General features: G+C 44.3%; 1 protein-coding gene across 1 annotated transcript in view; it reads right to left on the reverse strand.

Moving 5' to 3' along the window:
- LOC147749085 (retinol dehydrogenase 7-like) overlaps positions 1 to 16254 on the reverse strand; it is an 85260-nt gene that overhangs the window by 16901 nt on the left and 52105 nt on the right. The window contains exon 3 of the mRNA XM_086965949.1: positions 2875 to 3038. Within this exon, the coding sequence (XP_086822075.1) occupies positions 2875 to 3038 (164 nt within the window). The remainder of the gene's footprint in view (positions 1 to 2874; positions 3039 to 16254) is intronic.

The following is a 16254-nucleotide window of genomic DNA, read 5'->3' on the forward strand; positions in this document are numbered from 1 at the left end:
CTCCTCTTGGTTCACATATACATTCTTCCTTCAATGATACTGTAGAGCACACATTCAGTCATCTGCCACCACATGAATTGTCATATCGACTAGCACTGCGCAACAATACTTTTATTCGTATGTTACACCATTCTCACCAGACCAGCAATGTTACGAATTACTGGGTATGTGGCCGACTCCCACCTTATCAGAAAATGAAGGGAGTTCTGCCCCTCTTTCCTTATCCGTTTTCGCACAATGGTTCGTGCGGAGCCTGGTTTGTTTTAATGTCATCAACACAAGACAGAAAGTCCACAGATTCCCAGAGTGAATGGATTTGGGGGGACCTGAATATAGTAATGAATAAGGCATGTTTTCCCGATAAAGTTGGTTTTCCCCAAAGGAAAGGAACAGATCTAGAAAATGAAGTGTACGAATTAGGGAATGTTTCCCTTAATCTCATGATTCTGAACGTCCAGTCCGAGACCAATACAGGTTCACCGTTTATAACAGTCTTACCAGTGAAAGGTGAATTATGCGTTAGGAAAAATGGTTCAGTGCACTTGGGACACAGTGATTGTAATACTGTGGTTGAATTCAATGATAAAGGAAAGTCTACTTTCAAAGCTTCCCGCCATTCCTATTTCGTTTGCGGTCAGACAGCTTACGTACGTCTGCCCTTAGACTGGGGTGGAACGTGTTATATTGCGTTCCTACTGCCACCTGTTTTTCTAGCCCCATCCCATTATCATCGAGATTCGCGACTCGTACATGTTAGACATAAGAGGGACATTCCCCCAGTTATCGATCAGACTGAGTCAGCTTGGGACCAGTATAAGGATTATATTAAAGGATATTTCTGGTTCATAGGTCCCGTCCAAAATAGTAAATTAATACGTAGGTTAACAAGAACACTGGAAGCAGTAGTGAACGAGACTACTTTTGCCTTAGGAAACTTAACTGAAGAGCAGTCTGCTATGAGACTTGTTGTTCTTCAGAACCGCCTTGTTCTTGACGTCATCCTGGCCGATAGGGGCGGAGCTTGTAGAGTGATCGGCTCCAGTTGTTGTGTGTTTATTCCTAATAACGCACCATCAGTGTATGCAGCAATAAACAGACTCCATAAGATAGCCCGTGAGATGCATCAGGACCCATGGTCTTGGTCCGGCTGGCTCTGGAGTGTAATAACAGGATGGGGATGGACAGTACTGTCATTCCTCGGAATAATACTGCTCATAGTATTCAGTTGCTGTCTCTGTCTGCAATGTGGCCCAGCGATTTGCGGCTTGTGTGCCACTGCCTGTATTCCCCGTCCACATTCCCGTTCCCGTGCACAAATGAAAAAAGACGAGCAAATGATGCTATATGAACAGATAGACGGTCTCATGAAAATAGATGTGTCCTGAAGGGCACAGTAGGGGACAAGGAGGGAATGAGGAAACAGAAAATTTTATGTGACCAGTGTGTCCCCCACTCGCACCCTATCCATGTACCTATGCCCCATGTATGTCCATGTTATCATGTAATTCCCATCCCGTGCCTGTAATAATAATGCCCCTGCATTTCCGTTCAACATTAGCATGTCAGTTATTAGGCCTTCCATGAATGAAACGTTAATTCCGCACTGAGGCCTATGTTGCCAATGCATTTACATGGTACACGTTTAAAAGTCGAGAAGCACACGTTTTCGTGGCCCAGTCGAGCCAGACCCTGAATTCAGGCTCTGAGCCTCTTTTTTGCTCTGAAAGCTGCAGGTTAGTTATGTATCCCTGACCTCTCCCTCACTTCCTGCTCAGCCAAGAGGTGCCCGGCCCGGCCTGGCCTGCCTGCCAAGACGGTATTTTGCCTACAGTTATCTGCTCAGCTCCGCAAAAACACATTCCAGTCTAGTGAAAGGGGTAAACATATTCCGCCTGCAGAGCATAGGGCCTAGCCTTTCTGTCTCCATGTGAGTGATTTACTGAACGCGTTGCCATGGAAAGCCCATGGCCCCCACGCAATGCATGAAGAAATATATGCACACACTAGCATTTAGTGATGAACAGCTTTTGCTCGGGAGACCTTTACTTCAGACAATACATCCTCCAAACACAAGATATCAGATATGCCAAAGGTACAGGTCGTTCTGACATCCCAGACTCCTCTACTAGTGCTAAAGTCAGCTCCCCCCCAGCTCTCCCCAGTTACACGTCAATTTCACGTCATGACCAGTTTTGCGCGAACAAGTAAGGTAAAGGTTTCTGCTGACCCTGCAGACCTCCTCTATGCATCCACCCACCTATGACACATCTATGACTCATCAAGTGCACACCTACGTGTACGCCTCCTTACATGCCTTCTTTCACACCCATGTGTTCTTATCTCTCTCTTTCACTTGCTCCGCCTGGAGAGTACCGCCTTCTCTATTCATTACAATTGTATGGCTTTACTATATATAATGTGTTATGTGAATAAAACGTTAGATGACGATCCTTCCTGAGCCTTAGTGGTGATGGAACCCGATTCTCCAGTGACTCGAGTCATTGTAATAAAGCCCTTTTGACTCGGACACCACGGACTCTGCCTCTCATTGTATGAGCTATCCTTATTCTTTATTAATGTATAGAAACTATGTCCGGGTAATATTAAATTTACCACAACTCCCTTATACTTTTTACCTTAGTGTATCCCAATTGTTTAGACTCTTTGTAGCTGAAACTGTGCCCCAGTTTGGAAGTCTATCACTTAATGGTCTCCATTCAGATTTTAGGAATTGTCCTCCCATAGAAAATTAAGCCACTTTACTCCCCTACCTTGTTGACTTTCATCTGCTAAATAAAGTTCAGGACACCGGTAAAAAGACTATGAGAAGCTTCTTTTCCATCAACGTCCCACTTCAAATTAAAAAGCACTTACAGGATTCAAAGTACGACAGCCCGTAGCTTTGCTTCACCTCCACTGGAACAGCTTTCCAAACGTGCTCTAGGCTTCTGCGAAGGTTCTCTGGATTCAGAATATTTGTCCTGAAGAAATCTGGCTCAATGATGGACACCTTCACCCCAAATGTTGAAAGCTCACGCCTATCCCCAAAAGAAGAAAGAAAAGGAGTGAGATTGCCTTCCACTAGATGTAAGGAACTAGAGCACCTGTTTACACACTCCTTATTGCAGAGAGGGAATACCCGTTCAAATACCACCTATAACTGAAGTGGCACGGATTTCTGCCATATATAACAAGAAGTAATAGATTGGGAAGATAGGGCCCGAAAGAATAAAGCTTGTTTTTCTTGAATTCCTGAAAAGATGGAAGTGAATAATGATGTGAAGAGCTTGCTACTAATATTATTACCATGGCTACTGAACATATCTTTTGAGCATTCCCTTGAGTTGCAGAGATCTTACAGGATTCAGTCAAGAACGTCCACCTCAACCTTTGAATCTAGACCTAGACCGATTATTGCATACCTCCTATGTCATGAATAAGTTTTCCAAATACTATCAGCTGCTCATAAACATGACTCTCACGACTTAGAAGGCCATCAAGTATTCATTTCTGCAGACTTCCCCACTGAAATCAATGCCAAATGAAAAGCGTTCCTGCAACTTAGGTCAAGACTTCATAAATGGGATATAAAATATAGTCTTTTAGAAATTAGAACCTACCACAATGTGGCTCCCAATAGATGGGAAATCAAGGGGATTACACAGAGCCTGAGGATCTGGTATGCTTCCTGGAGAGTTTAGATGACCAACTCATGGATTTAACACCACCACCACTGAATGAAACTTCTATGAACAGTCAACTTCAATTACAGAATGATCCACAAATCCACCATACTGGTTGATTACACGTCTGTCCCTTTAAGAAACAGACGGACAGTAATAAATTGGTCCGCTGTGTAGAGATACTCACACAGGAAAATTTCATAGACAAATTGAGATAACCTCTAAAGTCATTCACGTCCTTTGATAAAGTAACTTATGATAAACATTCCACTGCAGCTTCTTCCAGCTACATACATATGTACATGCTATGTTTAATATAATTGTATTATTGTTTTACTGCAATTGTTACCTCTGATGGATATGATTCTCTCCTTGTCTCATAAATTTTTGTTTAATATACCATGTTTAGTTGATACTGTATTTGTATACGCAGACTTTCTCCTGGATGCACTTTATAACTCTATGGCTTGCTGCTTTCTCATAGTTTATTTGCCATGAATAGTATTCTTTTCTCTCCTACGGAGTCTGGGTCTCGAATTGAGGTTTAGATCCACCAATGAAAGATAAACATTCTTTGTTCTGTAGTGTTCTTTTCTATTCTAGCAGTTAGAACATTGTACTTACACCATTTAGAGTTTAGTATTAACAATATTATTTTTTTTAACTTCCTTTTTAGTAAAGAAATGCTTCAGACACTGTGCAATACAATTCATAAATAGAATGAAACATGGCAAGTAGAGGTTTAAAGAGCTCATACTGCGACCATTTACAATGCAATATACAGTCATTACATAGGGCTATCTAGTTCAACCTTCTAAATCTCAACAATACAACCTAACTCTCATCCCCTTCCAAGTTGTCCTTCTCTGAGTTAAATCCTATATTGTATACAAGCGTCCCAGATTGTTTCCCATTTGTGAGGGCAACCTCTACTCTGATAGATGGTCTTCTCCACCCTTTAGCATCAGTCTAGGTCTTTTTTCCAGTCCCCAATATTTGAAGCCTGACCCGCTCCCCATGCTCGCGCAATATTACTCTTTGCCACTCTATCTTCCAGTCTAAGCCATATTTAAGCGTATTTCGACCAGACTATCTCTCCCATCACCCCTAGTATATGCCATTGTGCATCAACCAGGACCTGTAGGCCCACTATTGTTGTCATATCTCAGGCAATTCCTACCCAATGCTGTTGAATTTTGGGACAGGACCATAGAATGTGGAAGAAGGTGCCCATCTCGCCACACCCTCTAGTGCACCCTCTAGCGCACCCATACAATGCTGCAATGTCCTAGGGGCATATGATCTGCGTTGGATCGAAGATGGATCAGTCTGAACCGCACCCTTATAGCAATTTCCCTGGGGTTCTGTATGGCTTCTGCCCAATCATCATTCTTGAGAAGCTCTATGTCTAATGCCCATGCCATCCTTAAGGGGCCCATTTAGTCGGGGGAGTTATTCATAATTATTTGGTATATTTGGGAGACAGCTTTATTGATCATTGGATCAACTAGGCGTCTGTATTCTAGAGTGGAGTATTCTGGAAGTAGTTCCCCCTTCCTACACATGGCATCTGAGGGAGTGTCTGAAGTTTACCCCCCCCCCATCTGATATTCGTCTGTAAGTTCCCAAAGTCGATGCTTGTCCCGTCGCGCCAGACATCTTTCAAATGTTCTATCCCGATGAGCCCCTACTTTTGGAAACCTTTCAGATACCAAACCTCACTCAGCATATCGCAGTCCCAGAGTGGAGTCTACAACGTTAACCTAGTGCCCTACCCTAACGATTCCGTGACTTTCTTCCATGCACGCACTACCGTCTGTGTGTGGTCAGGAGCGACTTGTAACATGTCTTACTATATAACAAGGTTTGATAGCTGCCTACTCCCCCAGCCAGGTGGTGTACTCAAAAGGCAGGTTCAGAGGTTGGAGTGAAAACTCAATCATTAATATCAATGAGATGGGCCACCAAATAGTAATTCCTGATGTCCGTTGCCACCAAGCCACCCTCGTAGACCCCCTGCTGCAACTTACACAGTGCGATGCGTGGGCTGCTGCCCCCGCACTGCGGGTGCATTGTTCTGCCTCAATCCCCCGGAAGAAGGCCTCTGGTACTGAGTGTTCTGCAAAGCATACAGCGGGCCGGGAAGAGCCATCATTTTAAACGGGACCGCTCTGCCCATGAGGGAGATCAGCAGATACCACCAATGGGCCCTGTCCTACCGCAACCTCTCCAGTAGAGCATTCACATTACGTTTGATAAAATCCTCTGATTTAGTGGCCCAGATACCTAGATATTTGAACTCCTCTTTGTGGACTAGGGCTGCACATGCTGAAGTCAATGCAGGAATCTCGCCTGTAAGAGAGAATACCAGGGATTTGTCCCAATTTATCTGGTAGTCCGAAAAACTGACAAACAGTTGAAAAATGTGAATAAGTCTGTGAAAAGTTTGACAAGGTTTATGGGCATAGAGCAGAATGTCATCCGCGTAGAGGGATACTCGCTCCTCCAAGCTACCTCTACGGCAATGCTTTGTACAAGCGGGTCCCCCCCGTACCTATACCACCAGTGGTTTGAGTGCCAGCATGAAGAGCAGAGGGGACAGTGGTTATCCCTGTTGCATGCCCCTGTGCAGCAAGAATGGCCTAGAGATTGCCCCATTCACATGGGCCGTTGCCAGCGGGGCACAATATAGGAGTTGGACCCAAGCCCAGAATTGCGGCCCAAAACCCATTCTGGAGAGAACCACGAAGAGATACGGCCACTCAATACTGTCGAACTCCATTTGCATGTCTAGTGACAGGAGCGTGGCAGCCTCAGTCGGTTGATTTGTTACCATGTGCATTACTCCATACGGGCGGCGAAGATTCAGTCTGGTGCTTCTGTTTGGCATAAATCCTGACTGATTAGGGTGGACTACTGTATGCATCACCGGGCAAAGGTGGTTGGCTAGCACCTTTGCCAGTACCTTGACCTCAAAGTTGAGTAGGGAAATGGGCCTTTACTCACTACATAGCTCGGAGGCTTCCCCTTTTTGGGATGACTACGATGGTCGCAAGCCTCAGATTCTCTGGCAGCTGCCCTTCTGCCTTTGCAGTAAGGAGCATATTTAACATGTGTTGGGCTATGCTCTCTGCTAAGCACTTGTAAAGATCTGCAGGGATCCTAATCGGGCCTGCTGCCTTCCCAGACTGCAGGTCCCCAATAGCCCCAACTATTTCTTCTTTCGTCAGATCGCTGTCAACTGCCTCCATGTCCTCAGTCGAGAGTACCGACAATGGAATGTTGCTGAGCAGTTCGATACTGTCATTACCTGACCTCCCAGAGACCGATTGGTATAGCCCCTCATAGTAGGCTGCGAAGGCCTCCGCTACGTCCGTACTTGACCTCCTTGGGGCCATCAGGAGTCTGCAGCTCGGGGACCCAGTTACGGCTCCTATCTCTCTTCTCTATCCAGACTATCAATTTGTTAGCTTTGTCACCGAGGTCGTAAACTCGTCTCTGCGTGAATACCGGATGTACGTGAGCCGCGTCTTCTTCTAGGTCTTTAAGCTCTCTTTGCTTGAGACTCAGCCTATGTCTCAGTTTCGGGTCGGTCTTCCCCTCTTCCCCCAGCTCAGTGTCGATATCCGCTATTTCTTGCCCAGTATTAACAATATTTTAATACAAAAACACTGCAATGTCAAAAACTACAGCCATGGTCATATGAGGATGGATGATTTGTTTTAGCCAAGCTTAAACTCAGTGATATCATGTTAGCAGTAGGTTCCATTTATGCCCCTGTTGGGACCAAAGCCCCTTTTTTCCATCATCTAAACAGAATTCTTCCAGGAATTTCCAAAATAGTCTGGATGGCGAATGGACTCTGGCACCACATGTGATTTTAGACTGAACAGGCCCCCTAGATATGACACACATCTGAGATAGAGAGATACAACGAGACATCTGAGAAGATTATTGTTTGATTGACATCTGGCATTTACTACATCCATCAGAAAAGTGGTTTAAATATCACTTGGTAGTTCATGAAACCCATTATAGAAAAAACGATTTCGTATTTCACGTTCTATTATACCACAAGTACTAGATTGTGACATTTTTGAGATTGCGCTCTCAAATCATATTCCCATCAGTCTCCAGCTTGAGCAGGGGCTGAAATGCCTTTGTAGGAAACCATGACATTTAAACATATCTTGATACAAACTACTGGCAGAAAAGACACAATTACAATCACATTTGTCAACTTTTATGAAAGCCAATAAAGGCTGCTTCTTTTCCACACATTTTACGGGCCGCCCGCAAAAGCCAGCATTAGTAGGCAATTAGTGGATTCTGCCATAGCCACTAAATGTATAACAGGTCAACAGACCATTTTAGAAAATTATATCAAAACACTAACACATGCTCATTTTAACAATCCAACTTAAACTTCCAGACGTAGATTAGAAAGCGCTAAGACAGAGCTTGATACACTATATTTTTCAAAAGCAGAATATATGTTTTATAGACAGGAGCGGGTCATACTGACGGGTGAAATAACAAAGGATGAAATAGTGCAAGCAATGTCCAATCTTCCATGCAATAAGGCACACAGAGAAGTTGGTGTTCCTAGGGAATTTTACTGTTGGGAAAAACAGAAACAATAGACGCCCTTTATGAGGCCTATACGAAGCAGAGGTAACTGGTAGTCTCTACTCCCACTCAAATGAAGCTATCATAATTTTCCTTACTAAACCTAAGAATGATCCATTATACTGCAGTAACTATCATTTGATTCCCCTTCTGAATTCAGATTCCAAGATTCTAGCCATCATTCTCGCCAAAAGGCTCAAACAAGTTATCTCTAAACTCATACATAATTCACAAGTTAGATTCATGCCAGGCAAAATGTCTTGTAGACTTCTCCACATTTTGGCTCACATACTCTGGCTTCGCAATGATAGTGGAGAAGACAGAGTAGTGTTATCCTTAGAGGTCCAGAAGGCCTTTGATTGTATTGAATGGAGCTATAATTTCCTTACATTGCATAGGTTGAGATTAGGTAATGGATATATCTCTAAGGTCAAATGCTTATATGAGACACAAGTGGATTGTGGGGGTTTGCTTTCAAAATCTTTTGTGGGGAAAAGAGCAACCTGCCAGATGTGTCCTTTATCGCCACTTTTTTTGCTTCTTTCACTTGAATCACTGGCTGCAGCAAATAGCGGGCATTCCTACCCTAGAAGGCATCTCATAACACTTTTATATGTAGATGGTATATTACTCACACTTACTGATCTACCTACTTCACTCCCGGCCCTCATGTCTATCATTTCTCATTTCCTGACAATATCTGGCTACAAAGTCAATTGGAATAAGAGTGAAGCTCTTCAGTTGTCCTAGGGTACAGTGAAAGAGGCTATCTTAGGCTAGCATTTTCAATGATAAGCGGATCGCCTGAAGTATCTAGGTATTTATCTCAGCACAGGTTTAGAAAGTGTGAATCAAGAAAACTTAGACCCGCATATTGCCAAAAAGAAAGTCGGAGAATGATCCCATTTTAACCTGTCCTTTTGGGTTGGAGTATAGGCAGTGAAAATTATTATAGTGCCTTGTTTCACTTATGTGTTAGGTATGTTGCCTTTGACAGTTAAAATATCAATATTGCGAAACACTGACAGAGGTATTAAAACCTTTATTAGGGGATCTCTGAGACCTAGACTCAAAATCTCCAAATTGAATGCTCACAGGCGATTTGGTGGTCTTAGTTTACCATGCATTGAGCATCACTATAGAGCCCTCCATTGATCTCAATAGGTTTAACTTTGGACCAGACAGGATGATCCCCAATATGGATTCTTTTTCAAAGACAATCTGTACAGGCAACTTCAAGTTTATGAATGTTTTATAATCATAAATTGCCTGCTTTACAAACTTCCAATCCTATTATGCAATCTATGCTTAAGATTTGGATACATGTGGATAAACTCCTTAAGAGTAACCCGAAAAAACAAAAAAAGGCTCCCATATGGCATAATCTGATATTAGAATAGGTAAACAAACTATTTCCTGGGATACATGCGAGAGAGCAGGTATTCTAATGTTGGATCACTTACTCACTTTAGAAGGTGAGCTAGAAAGGGGTGTGCCACGGGCGTCTCTTCCTAATAGCGTCTCGCACTTCAATGTAAGATTATTTTGCAGTCGCAATTGAAGCCATAAAACACTTGTAGTTTACCAACCACTTCAAACGGGTGGTAACCCACTCGCAAATGGGAAGAGATCCCCAGGGGACCCCATTCCCTTTGTGACTGGCATTCAAAATATTTTTTAAGTGGTCTCATGGACAACTGACTACTCTTAAAAAATTAAACAGTAACTTTTCATGTTTCTTTTTAAATTCATCCTGTTTTCCTTTAAGGAAAACAGGTTGCATTTGTTTTTTAAGCTGCTTTATTTTAAAAGTAGTCACAGACATAGTCATCATCCCTGGGAGTGGTAGCGACTCCTAATGGGGTAGCAAATTGCATCTTCCTCATGAATAATAATGAGTCAGGCAATTTGCGACCAAATTAGGAATCACAAACAGTGTCTGAGACACTGTTGTACATTCCTATTTGCGAGTCGCAAAACAACACAATTTGAGAGATGCAAATAGGTAGGGTCATACATCTGGCCCTCGGACCATATCTGTAGATGCTTGAGGATTCCCAAGTGTTGCAATACCATAAATTGTGGGGAAATTTGAAGGAACAGTCTCTGGAATTTATAATCTCATAGTGCATAAACTGCACTCGTGCCCGTTACTAGCACAACTCCACATCAAATGGCAAGGGTTATGTTATATACTGCTTATATTATCATATCTATCCTTGGTTACCTATCTCCCTGCTGTTCAGCCAGTATGAGTGTTGGCAGTGGAAATTTGGTGTGACTGTGATGCTTGGAATGCTTGGGTGCCTGTGTCATGAGTGGTGACAGAGCTGAGCAGCAGACAGGCTGCTTCTGCTGGAGCTGGAGAATAAGGACCACCAGGCTAATGGACATTTGTGCATAATTACTATCCTGCAACAAGAAGTTAATAAAGAATTACTTAAAAGACAATTCAGCTACCTGTGGTAAGATACAGCATATTTTTGGCAACGACCTGGACCAAGACTCAAGCGTGCTACATGATTCAAGAACATGTCCATGTTTTGGACACGAAGAGCCCAAAGAAACCAAGAGTAGCAAAGAGTAAAGCGTCAAGTATGGAGCTCCAGGCAAGCAAGCCCCACCAATGTCCTTGTCAACGAACAGCCCAAGCCTGGATATGCTTCATTTGCATTCTTTTAAGTGGGCCTGGGCGGTAAATTCCGTTCCGCTTGTGGAATTTGGCTAATTTTGCGTTCCGCGGAGAGTGCGAAATTGCCCAAAATTCTGCATTACGCGGCTTCGCGAATTTTTTGGCTTGTTCGTGTTCACAAAATGCGTGTTTGTGAGATATATCCCCCAAGCACGCAAACAGCGATTGCGAACAGTAACCCTGGGCGTTGTACTACGCTCCGTTCGCGGAGTCTGCGAAGTAGAGACAACTTCGCACTTAGCAGTGAGCGCGAAGTTGTCGCCTACTTCGCAATCTACAGCGTAGCGTAGTAGTTTTTCTTCCTCGCGCGCGCAATAGCGTTCTCGCGTGCGCGGGAATGACTTACCGTGGTTCTGCGTTCGCCTTCTCGGTTTTCTCTCCTGGTCTTGTGCACCACGATGTTTGGAATCCGGCCGCACAATCCCGCCGACTGTGCGAACGCGATCACGTCATTCGGATGCACAATCACGTCATTAGGACGCGCGATCTTCCGTGCGGCGCCATGTTGGTAAGATCGTGTTTCCGAACATACAGAAACTGCAATCTGGCACAGAATATCTCTCGCGCATGATGAAACCTTCTCAAAAATGATCATTTTGCTCAGGAAAAACCCTCAGATTGTCATTTGGCTGTATTTTTGTGTGCGAAGAGTCCTCTTTTTGTTTCTACTCTTTTGTTCAAGAGTAAGGTAGTGCCCCTGATTCTCCAACTTCCTGTTCCTGTCCACCAGGCTCCTCCCAGTGCTTTGTCCGTGTGCTTTTCACTTTCATTTGGATTTGGAGCTGGAACGATCACTTTTTGTGTATGTCTGCTGCATCATATCATGTGATTGGATTTATTGAGAACTTTTGGATTTGAAATTTTCTTTTACAAGTAAGTTGGAGAATTGGTGTACATGTTTGTTTGATTTGGGCTTTTTTTAACTACAGTTTTCTGGGCTTTTCAATCCTTGTTACAAATTATCATTGAGTGAGGCCTGTACTTTCATGAGGGGCCAAGTTGTATTTCTTTGAAATTTCATCCAGTAGGCCTATCCATGCGTCCAACCATGTTTCTGTGGTGTCTGTTAAATTTCAAGTTTTTAAACATCATGGATAGCATTGGATTCAATTGCAAACTCTGTTGTAGTGAAATTTCAGTTTTTGTGTGTAATAAAATGTTGGCTTTTTTCAGCCAATAGCTAACCCTAGTAGTTCATGTAGTTAGTGTAGGCCTGCTTGAGTTAATTGGGGCAGATTTATGTCGGACTTGCACCACGTTTAAGCCGCCGTTGCGTCACGCAACGGCGGCGTAAACGTGGCGCATCCCTGCGACCCATTTACAACGTGACGCATCTAGGTAGATGCGTCACGTTGTAAAGCCCTGCGCCACATGTGGGCGTTCCGGCGCAGGGTGGGCGTTCCGGGGCAGGTGCGCCTCGCAAAAGTGCCTGCGTGAAATCTACAAGATTTCACGCAGGTGCTTTTAGGCCAATGCTGCATCAAAACCCTGCGCCTGCTTGAAGCAGGCGTAAGGCTTGACGCAGCATTGGACAGATATGGCCCCCCCAGAGCATTGCTGGAGCTGCATCGCGCTTGCGACACAACTCCAGCAATGCGCCACCTTTACTGCACAGATGCGTCACGCATCTGTGCCAGTTTTTGCCCCATGGTGCGCCGCATTGTAAATGCAGCGCACCATGGGTGGCGGAACTGTGGCGCACAATAACTGCTGCCTCCCTGGGGATGCGACAGTTATTGTAAATCTGCCCCATTGTATTTACTATTTGTGGGTGGCCTGGCAACGTGGTGGCGGCCATTTTGTGTTTCCAGCCACTGTGCTTTTGCCATAGGCTCCAAGCTTGTGGCCTACTTTGCCAGTAGCCCAGAGGTACTTCTGAATTCATTATGGGTGCATGAAAGTTAATCAGCTGTTTTTGTAGTCTAACTTTAATTTGTAACATCATGTATGGCATGGATGGCTTTGGATTGATTTTCAAAATGTGATTTTTGGTGTGGAATTTCAGGTTTTGGGTGTGTGTTAAATAATATGCCACTTTCTGCCAGTAGGTAACCCCAGGAATTCAGCTCGCATAGTTTTGGTAACTTTGCACAGTGCAACAACGCGACCTTACAGTTTTTGTCTTCTTCCCTTGCTCAATTTGCGTGCTCGGCACACGATAACGAAGTTTTTTACAATTCGCACTGCCGAACACGCCAAATCTGCAATCTCGCAAGCAATATGTCTCGAGTTGCATAAAACCTTCTCGAAAATGTTGATTCTGTTCATTTTGCTAACAAAACCTCCTCAGGTTGTCATTTGGTTGTAGTTTTTGGAGCATGGACCACTTCCTGTTTCTGTACTCTATGTACTTTGCTATTTGAGGGTGGGCTGACCATGAGGGTGGCGAGGCGGCCATTTTGTGAAGCCACGCATTGTCCTTTTGCCATAGGCATGTATTGTCTGTCTTTTCTTTCTTTTCATGTTGTTGGGAGTGGCCATGCCATGTGGTGGCGGCCATTTTGTGTGACCTTCCTTCGTGCTTTTGCCATAGGCCTCCAAACTTGTTGTCTATTCTGCCAGTAGGCCTAGAGTTCCAGAGGTAGTCAGTGGGGGTGCTTGATGTAGCTGTTTCAATTTTTTTGTCTGTTGAATTTAGCATCATTTAGGGCATGGATGGCATTGGATTGAATTTCCAAATGTGGTGTTTGGGGTGTAGTTAACTTTTTGGGTGTGTGTTAATAAATGCCTTTGTATGTGTTGTTGTTGTATAACTTTCCAACCTTTTAGCCATGGGGATTTTCTTTTTTGCATTAAGCTCTGATGTGTAACAGGCAGCCTCCTTTTTCTGGCCATATAGGGACATATAGGCCTGCTTGAGTTTATTGTTTTCTGGGCTTTACCCATGTGCCTGTGATGAGTGCCCATGTGGCTGGGAGCTGTGTTGGTGGTAGTAGTAGTGTGCTGTTTTGTTTTTGACACATAGGCCTTAGTGTCTTTCCATTCTTCCTGTTGGCTTACTGTTGTTTACATCCCCATTTCTATCTGCTGCAGGTCACTGATGCTACATCCATCCGACAAATTAAGGATAAACAAGTTCCACTTCCACTACATTTGTATTTTAGTTCTTTGCTATTCTTACTCTTACTGAGTGTACTAATATTATTAGTTCAAAAAGCTAAATAATTCCACATTTGACTGATGTTCTTCTGCCTTCTTTGCTTGTAGGTACACAAAAGACTGAGGAGGAGGTGGTGGCTCTCATCATTCATCACCTGTTGTACTGCCAGACGGACGTCTTTCTGTTCTACGTCACATGTGGTGTGACTCACCTGACCAGACATCTCTGCAACTTGTGCAACTGAGTGCTGCTGCTGACATCTGAAGAAGATGGGCCCAAAGAAAGCAGGTACCAGGTCCTCCAAGACCAAGAAAGTTGCTGAGAAGAAGAAGGAAGAACAGAAGAAGGAAGTGACACTTAAGTCTGGTGTTGACCCCAAAACCGTTTTTGGGAAAACAAAAGTACGCCTGCAGCAAAAGTGTCCGGGATGCAAGCTGGGGCCAGCACCTCCGCATCAGTGGGGCCAAGCCACCCACCTAGGCCCAAGCAGATGAGTGTGGAAGAGGTAGTCAGCCTAATGGTGGAAAGCAGTAATACTGAGCCTGACCTAAACTTATCGCTATCTCAAAGTAGCACACAATCAACGCAAGAGGGAACACAGCAGAAAAGTGGTGAACAACAACCACCACCCGCAATAGTAGATGTTCAACAACAACCACAACCACTGCCCGCAATAGTAGATGTTCAACAACAACAACAACAACCACAACCACCGCCCGCAATAGTAGTTGTTGTTCCTCCCGAAGTCGGGGCAGTTCAGGAAATTGAGCCTCATGCAGAGCAAGAAGAAGAGGAAGCCACTCATGCAGGAGATCTATTGTTTTCCAAATCCCCACCAAGGAAAAGGAAGGTTAGTCCATCGAGTTCTTCGCCAAGCATCCCTTCTGATGATCTAGATCTCAATTGGGAGCCACAACAATCTGAGCATGAGAGGGAGAGACAACTCAAGACCAGGCTAGGGAAAAGGAAGGTTCCAGCAATCCTTACACTTATGGAGGTCGATGTAGAACCGCAGTATAATGATGATGATGAGTCAGACCCAGTCATCACAAGCATTACTCCTGACCCCGAGGACATGGAGACTAACATTTTGACCCTATCCCGAATGGCTGCGACTAGTAGGGATGTAGCACGCATACCTCCAACACAGGCAACACCAAAACAACCTCCAGTTTCCATTTTTACATTAGCAAAGGGCCGGCAGCGTCCTACATCCAGCACAAGCTCCACCTCAGCAGAAGAAGGTTATTGGTACTACTGCGCAGCCACATAGTGAAATTCAACACACACCCTCCAGTTCATCCGACATTGCAAGTGGCACCTCTAGCAGGAGACAAAAGTAAAGCTTCCCAGTATGGGACTTCTTTAGGGTTAGCGCAAATGAGGACAACATTGCTATATGATCCATTTGTCATTCCTCTGTTAGTCGTGGTAAGCTTGGTACAAACTATGGTACCGGAGGCCAAATGACCCATTTGAAAAAACACCACGCAATCAAGTGGGAGGACCACCTTCGTAGCATAAAAGCAGGAACCATTAATATTGGTGGGGAAGTAGTAGAAGGTCCACTCACGGTCGAACAGGAAATTCTATCCGGTAGTGGTACACAAAGTATCCCTGGCCCCAGCACTGCAGTGGTAAAGCCCACATCCTCCGCATCAGCAACATCTCAGTGGCACTAGAGTAAGAGTCAGCTGGAGACACCAAGGAGTACTGCTGCGAAGTCTGCGATGCAAAGTGCTGCGTCGAGCATAACCGAAAGAAATACCAGCAGCGTACCATTATTAGCATGTTTAGGCAGGAGGGAAAGTACGAGCGCAACCACCCAATAACACGTTTGTACAATGCTAAGCATGCTAAAATATTAGCACTGGACCTTCCCCTTTTTCTTTTGTTGAAGGGGTGGGTTTTTGGGAATTTGTGACAACCATCTGCCCAAAATGGAACGTTCACAGCCGCTACTATTTTGCCAGAGTTGCTGTTCCTGCACTACACCAAGATGTGCTGGAATTGCTTGGAAAATCCTTACATCAGAGTGCTGTTCATAGTATCCACCTGACAACAGACATGTGGACCAGTTGCCAAGCCACTGATTACATGTGCATCACTGCACACTGGATCTCTTTTTCAGGTGTTAGAGAGAAGCTATC

The sequence above is a fragment of the Lissotriton vulgaris genome, chromosome 1_1 (genome assembly GCF_964263255.1).
Source record: "Lissotriton vulgaris chromosome 1_1, aLisVul1.2, whole genome shotgun sequence".
Lineage (NCBI taxonomy): Eukaryota > Metazoa > Chordata > Amphibia > Caudata > Salamandridae > Lissotriton > Lissotriton vulgaris.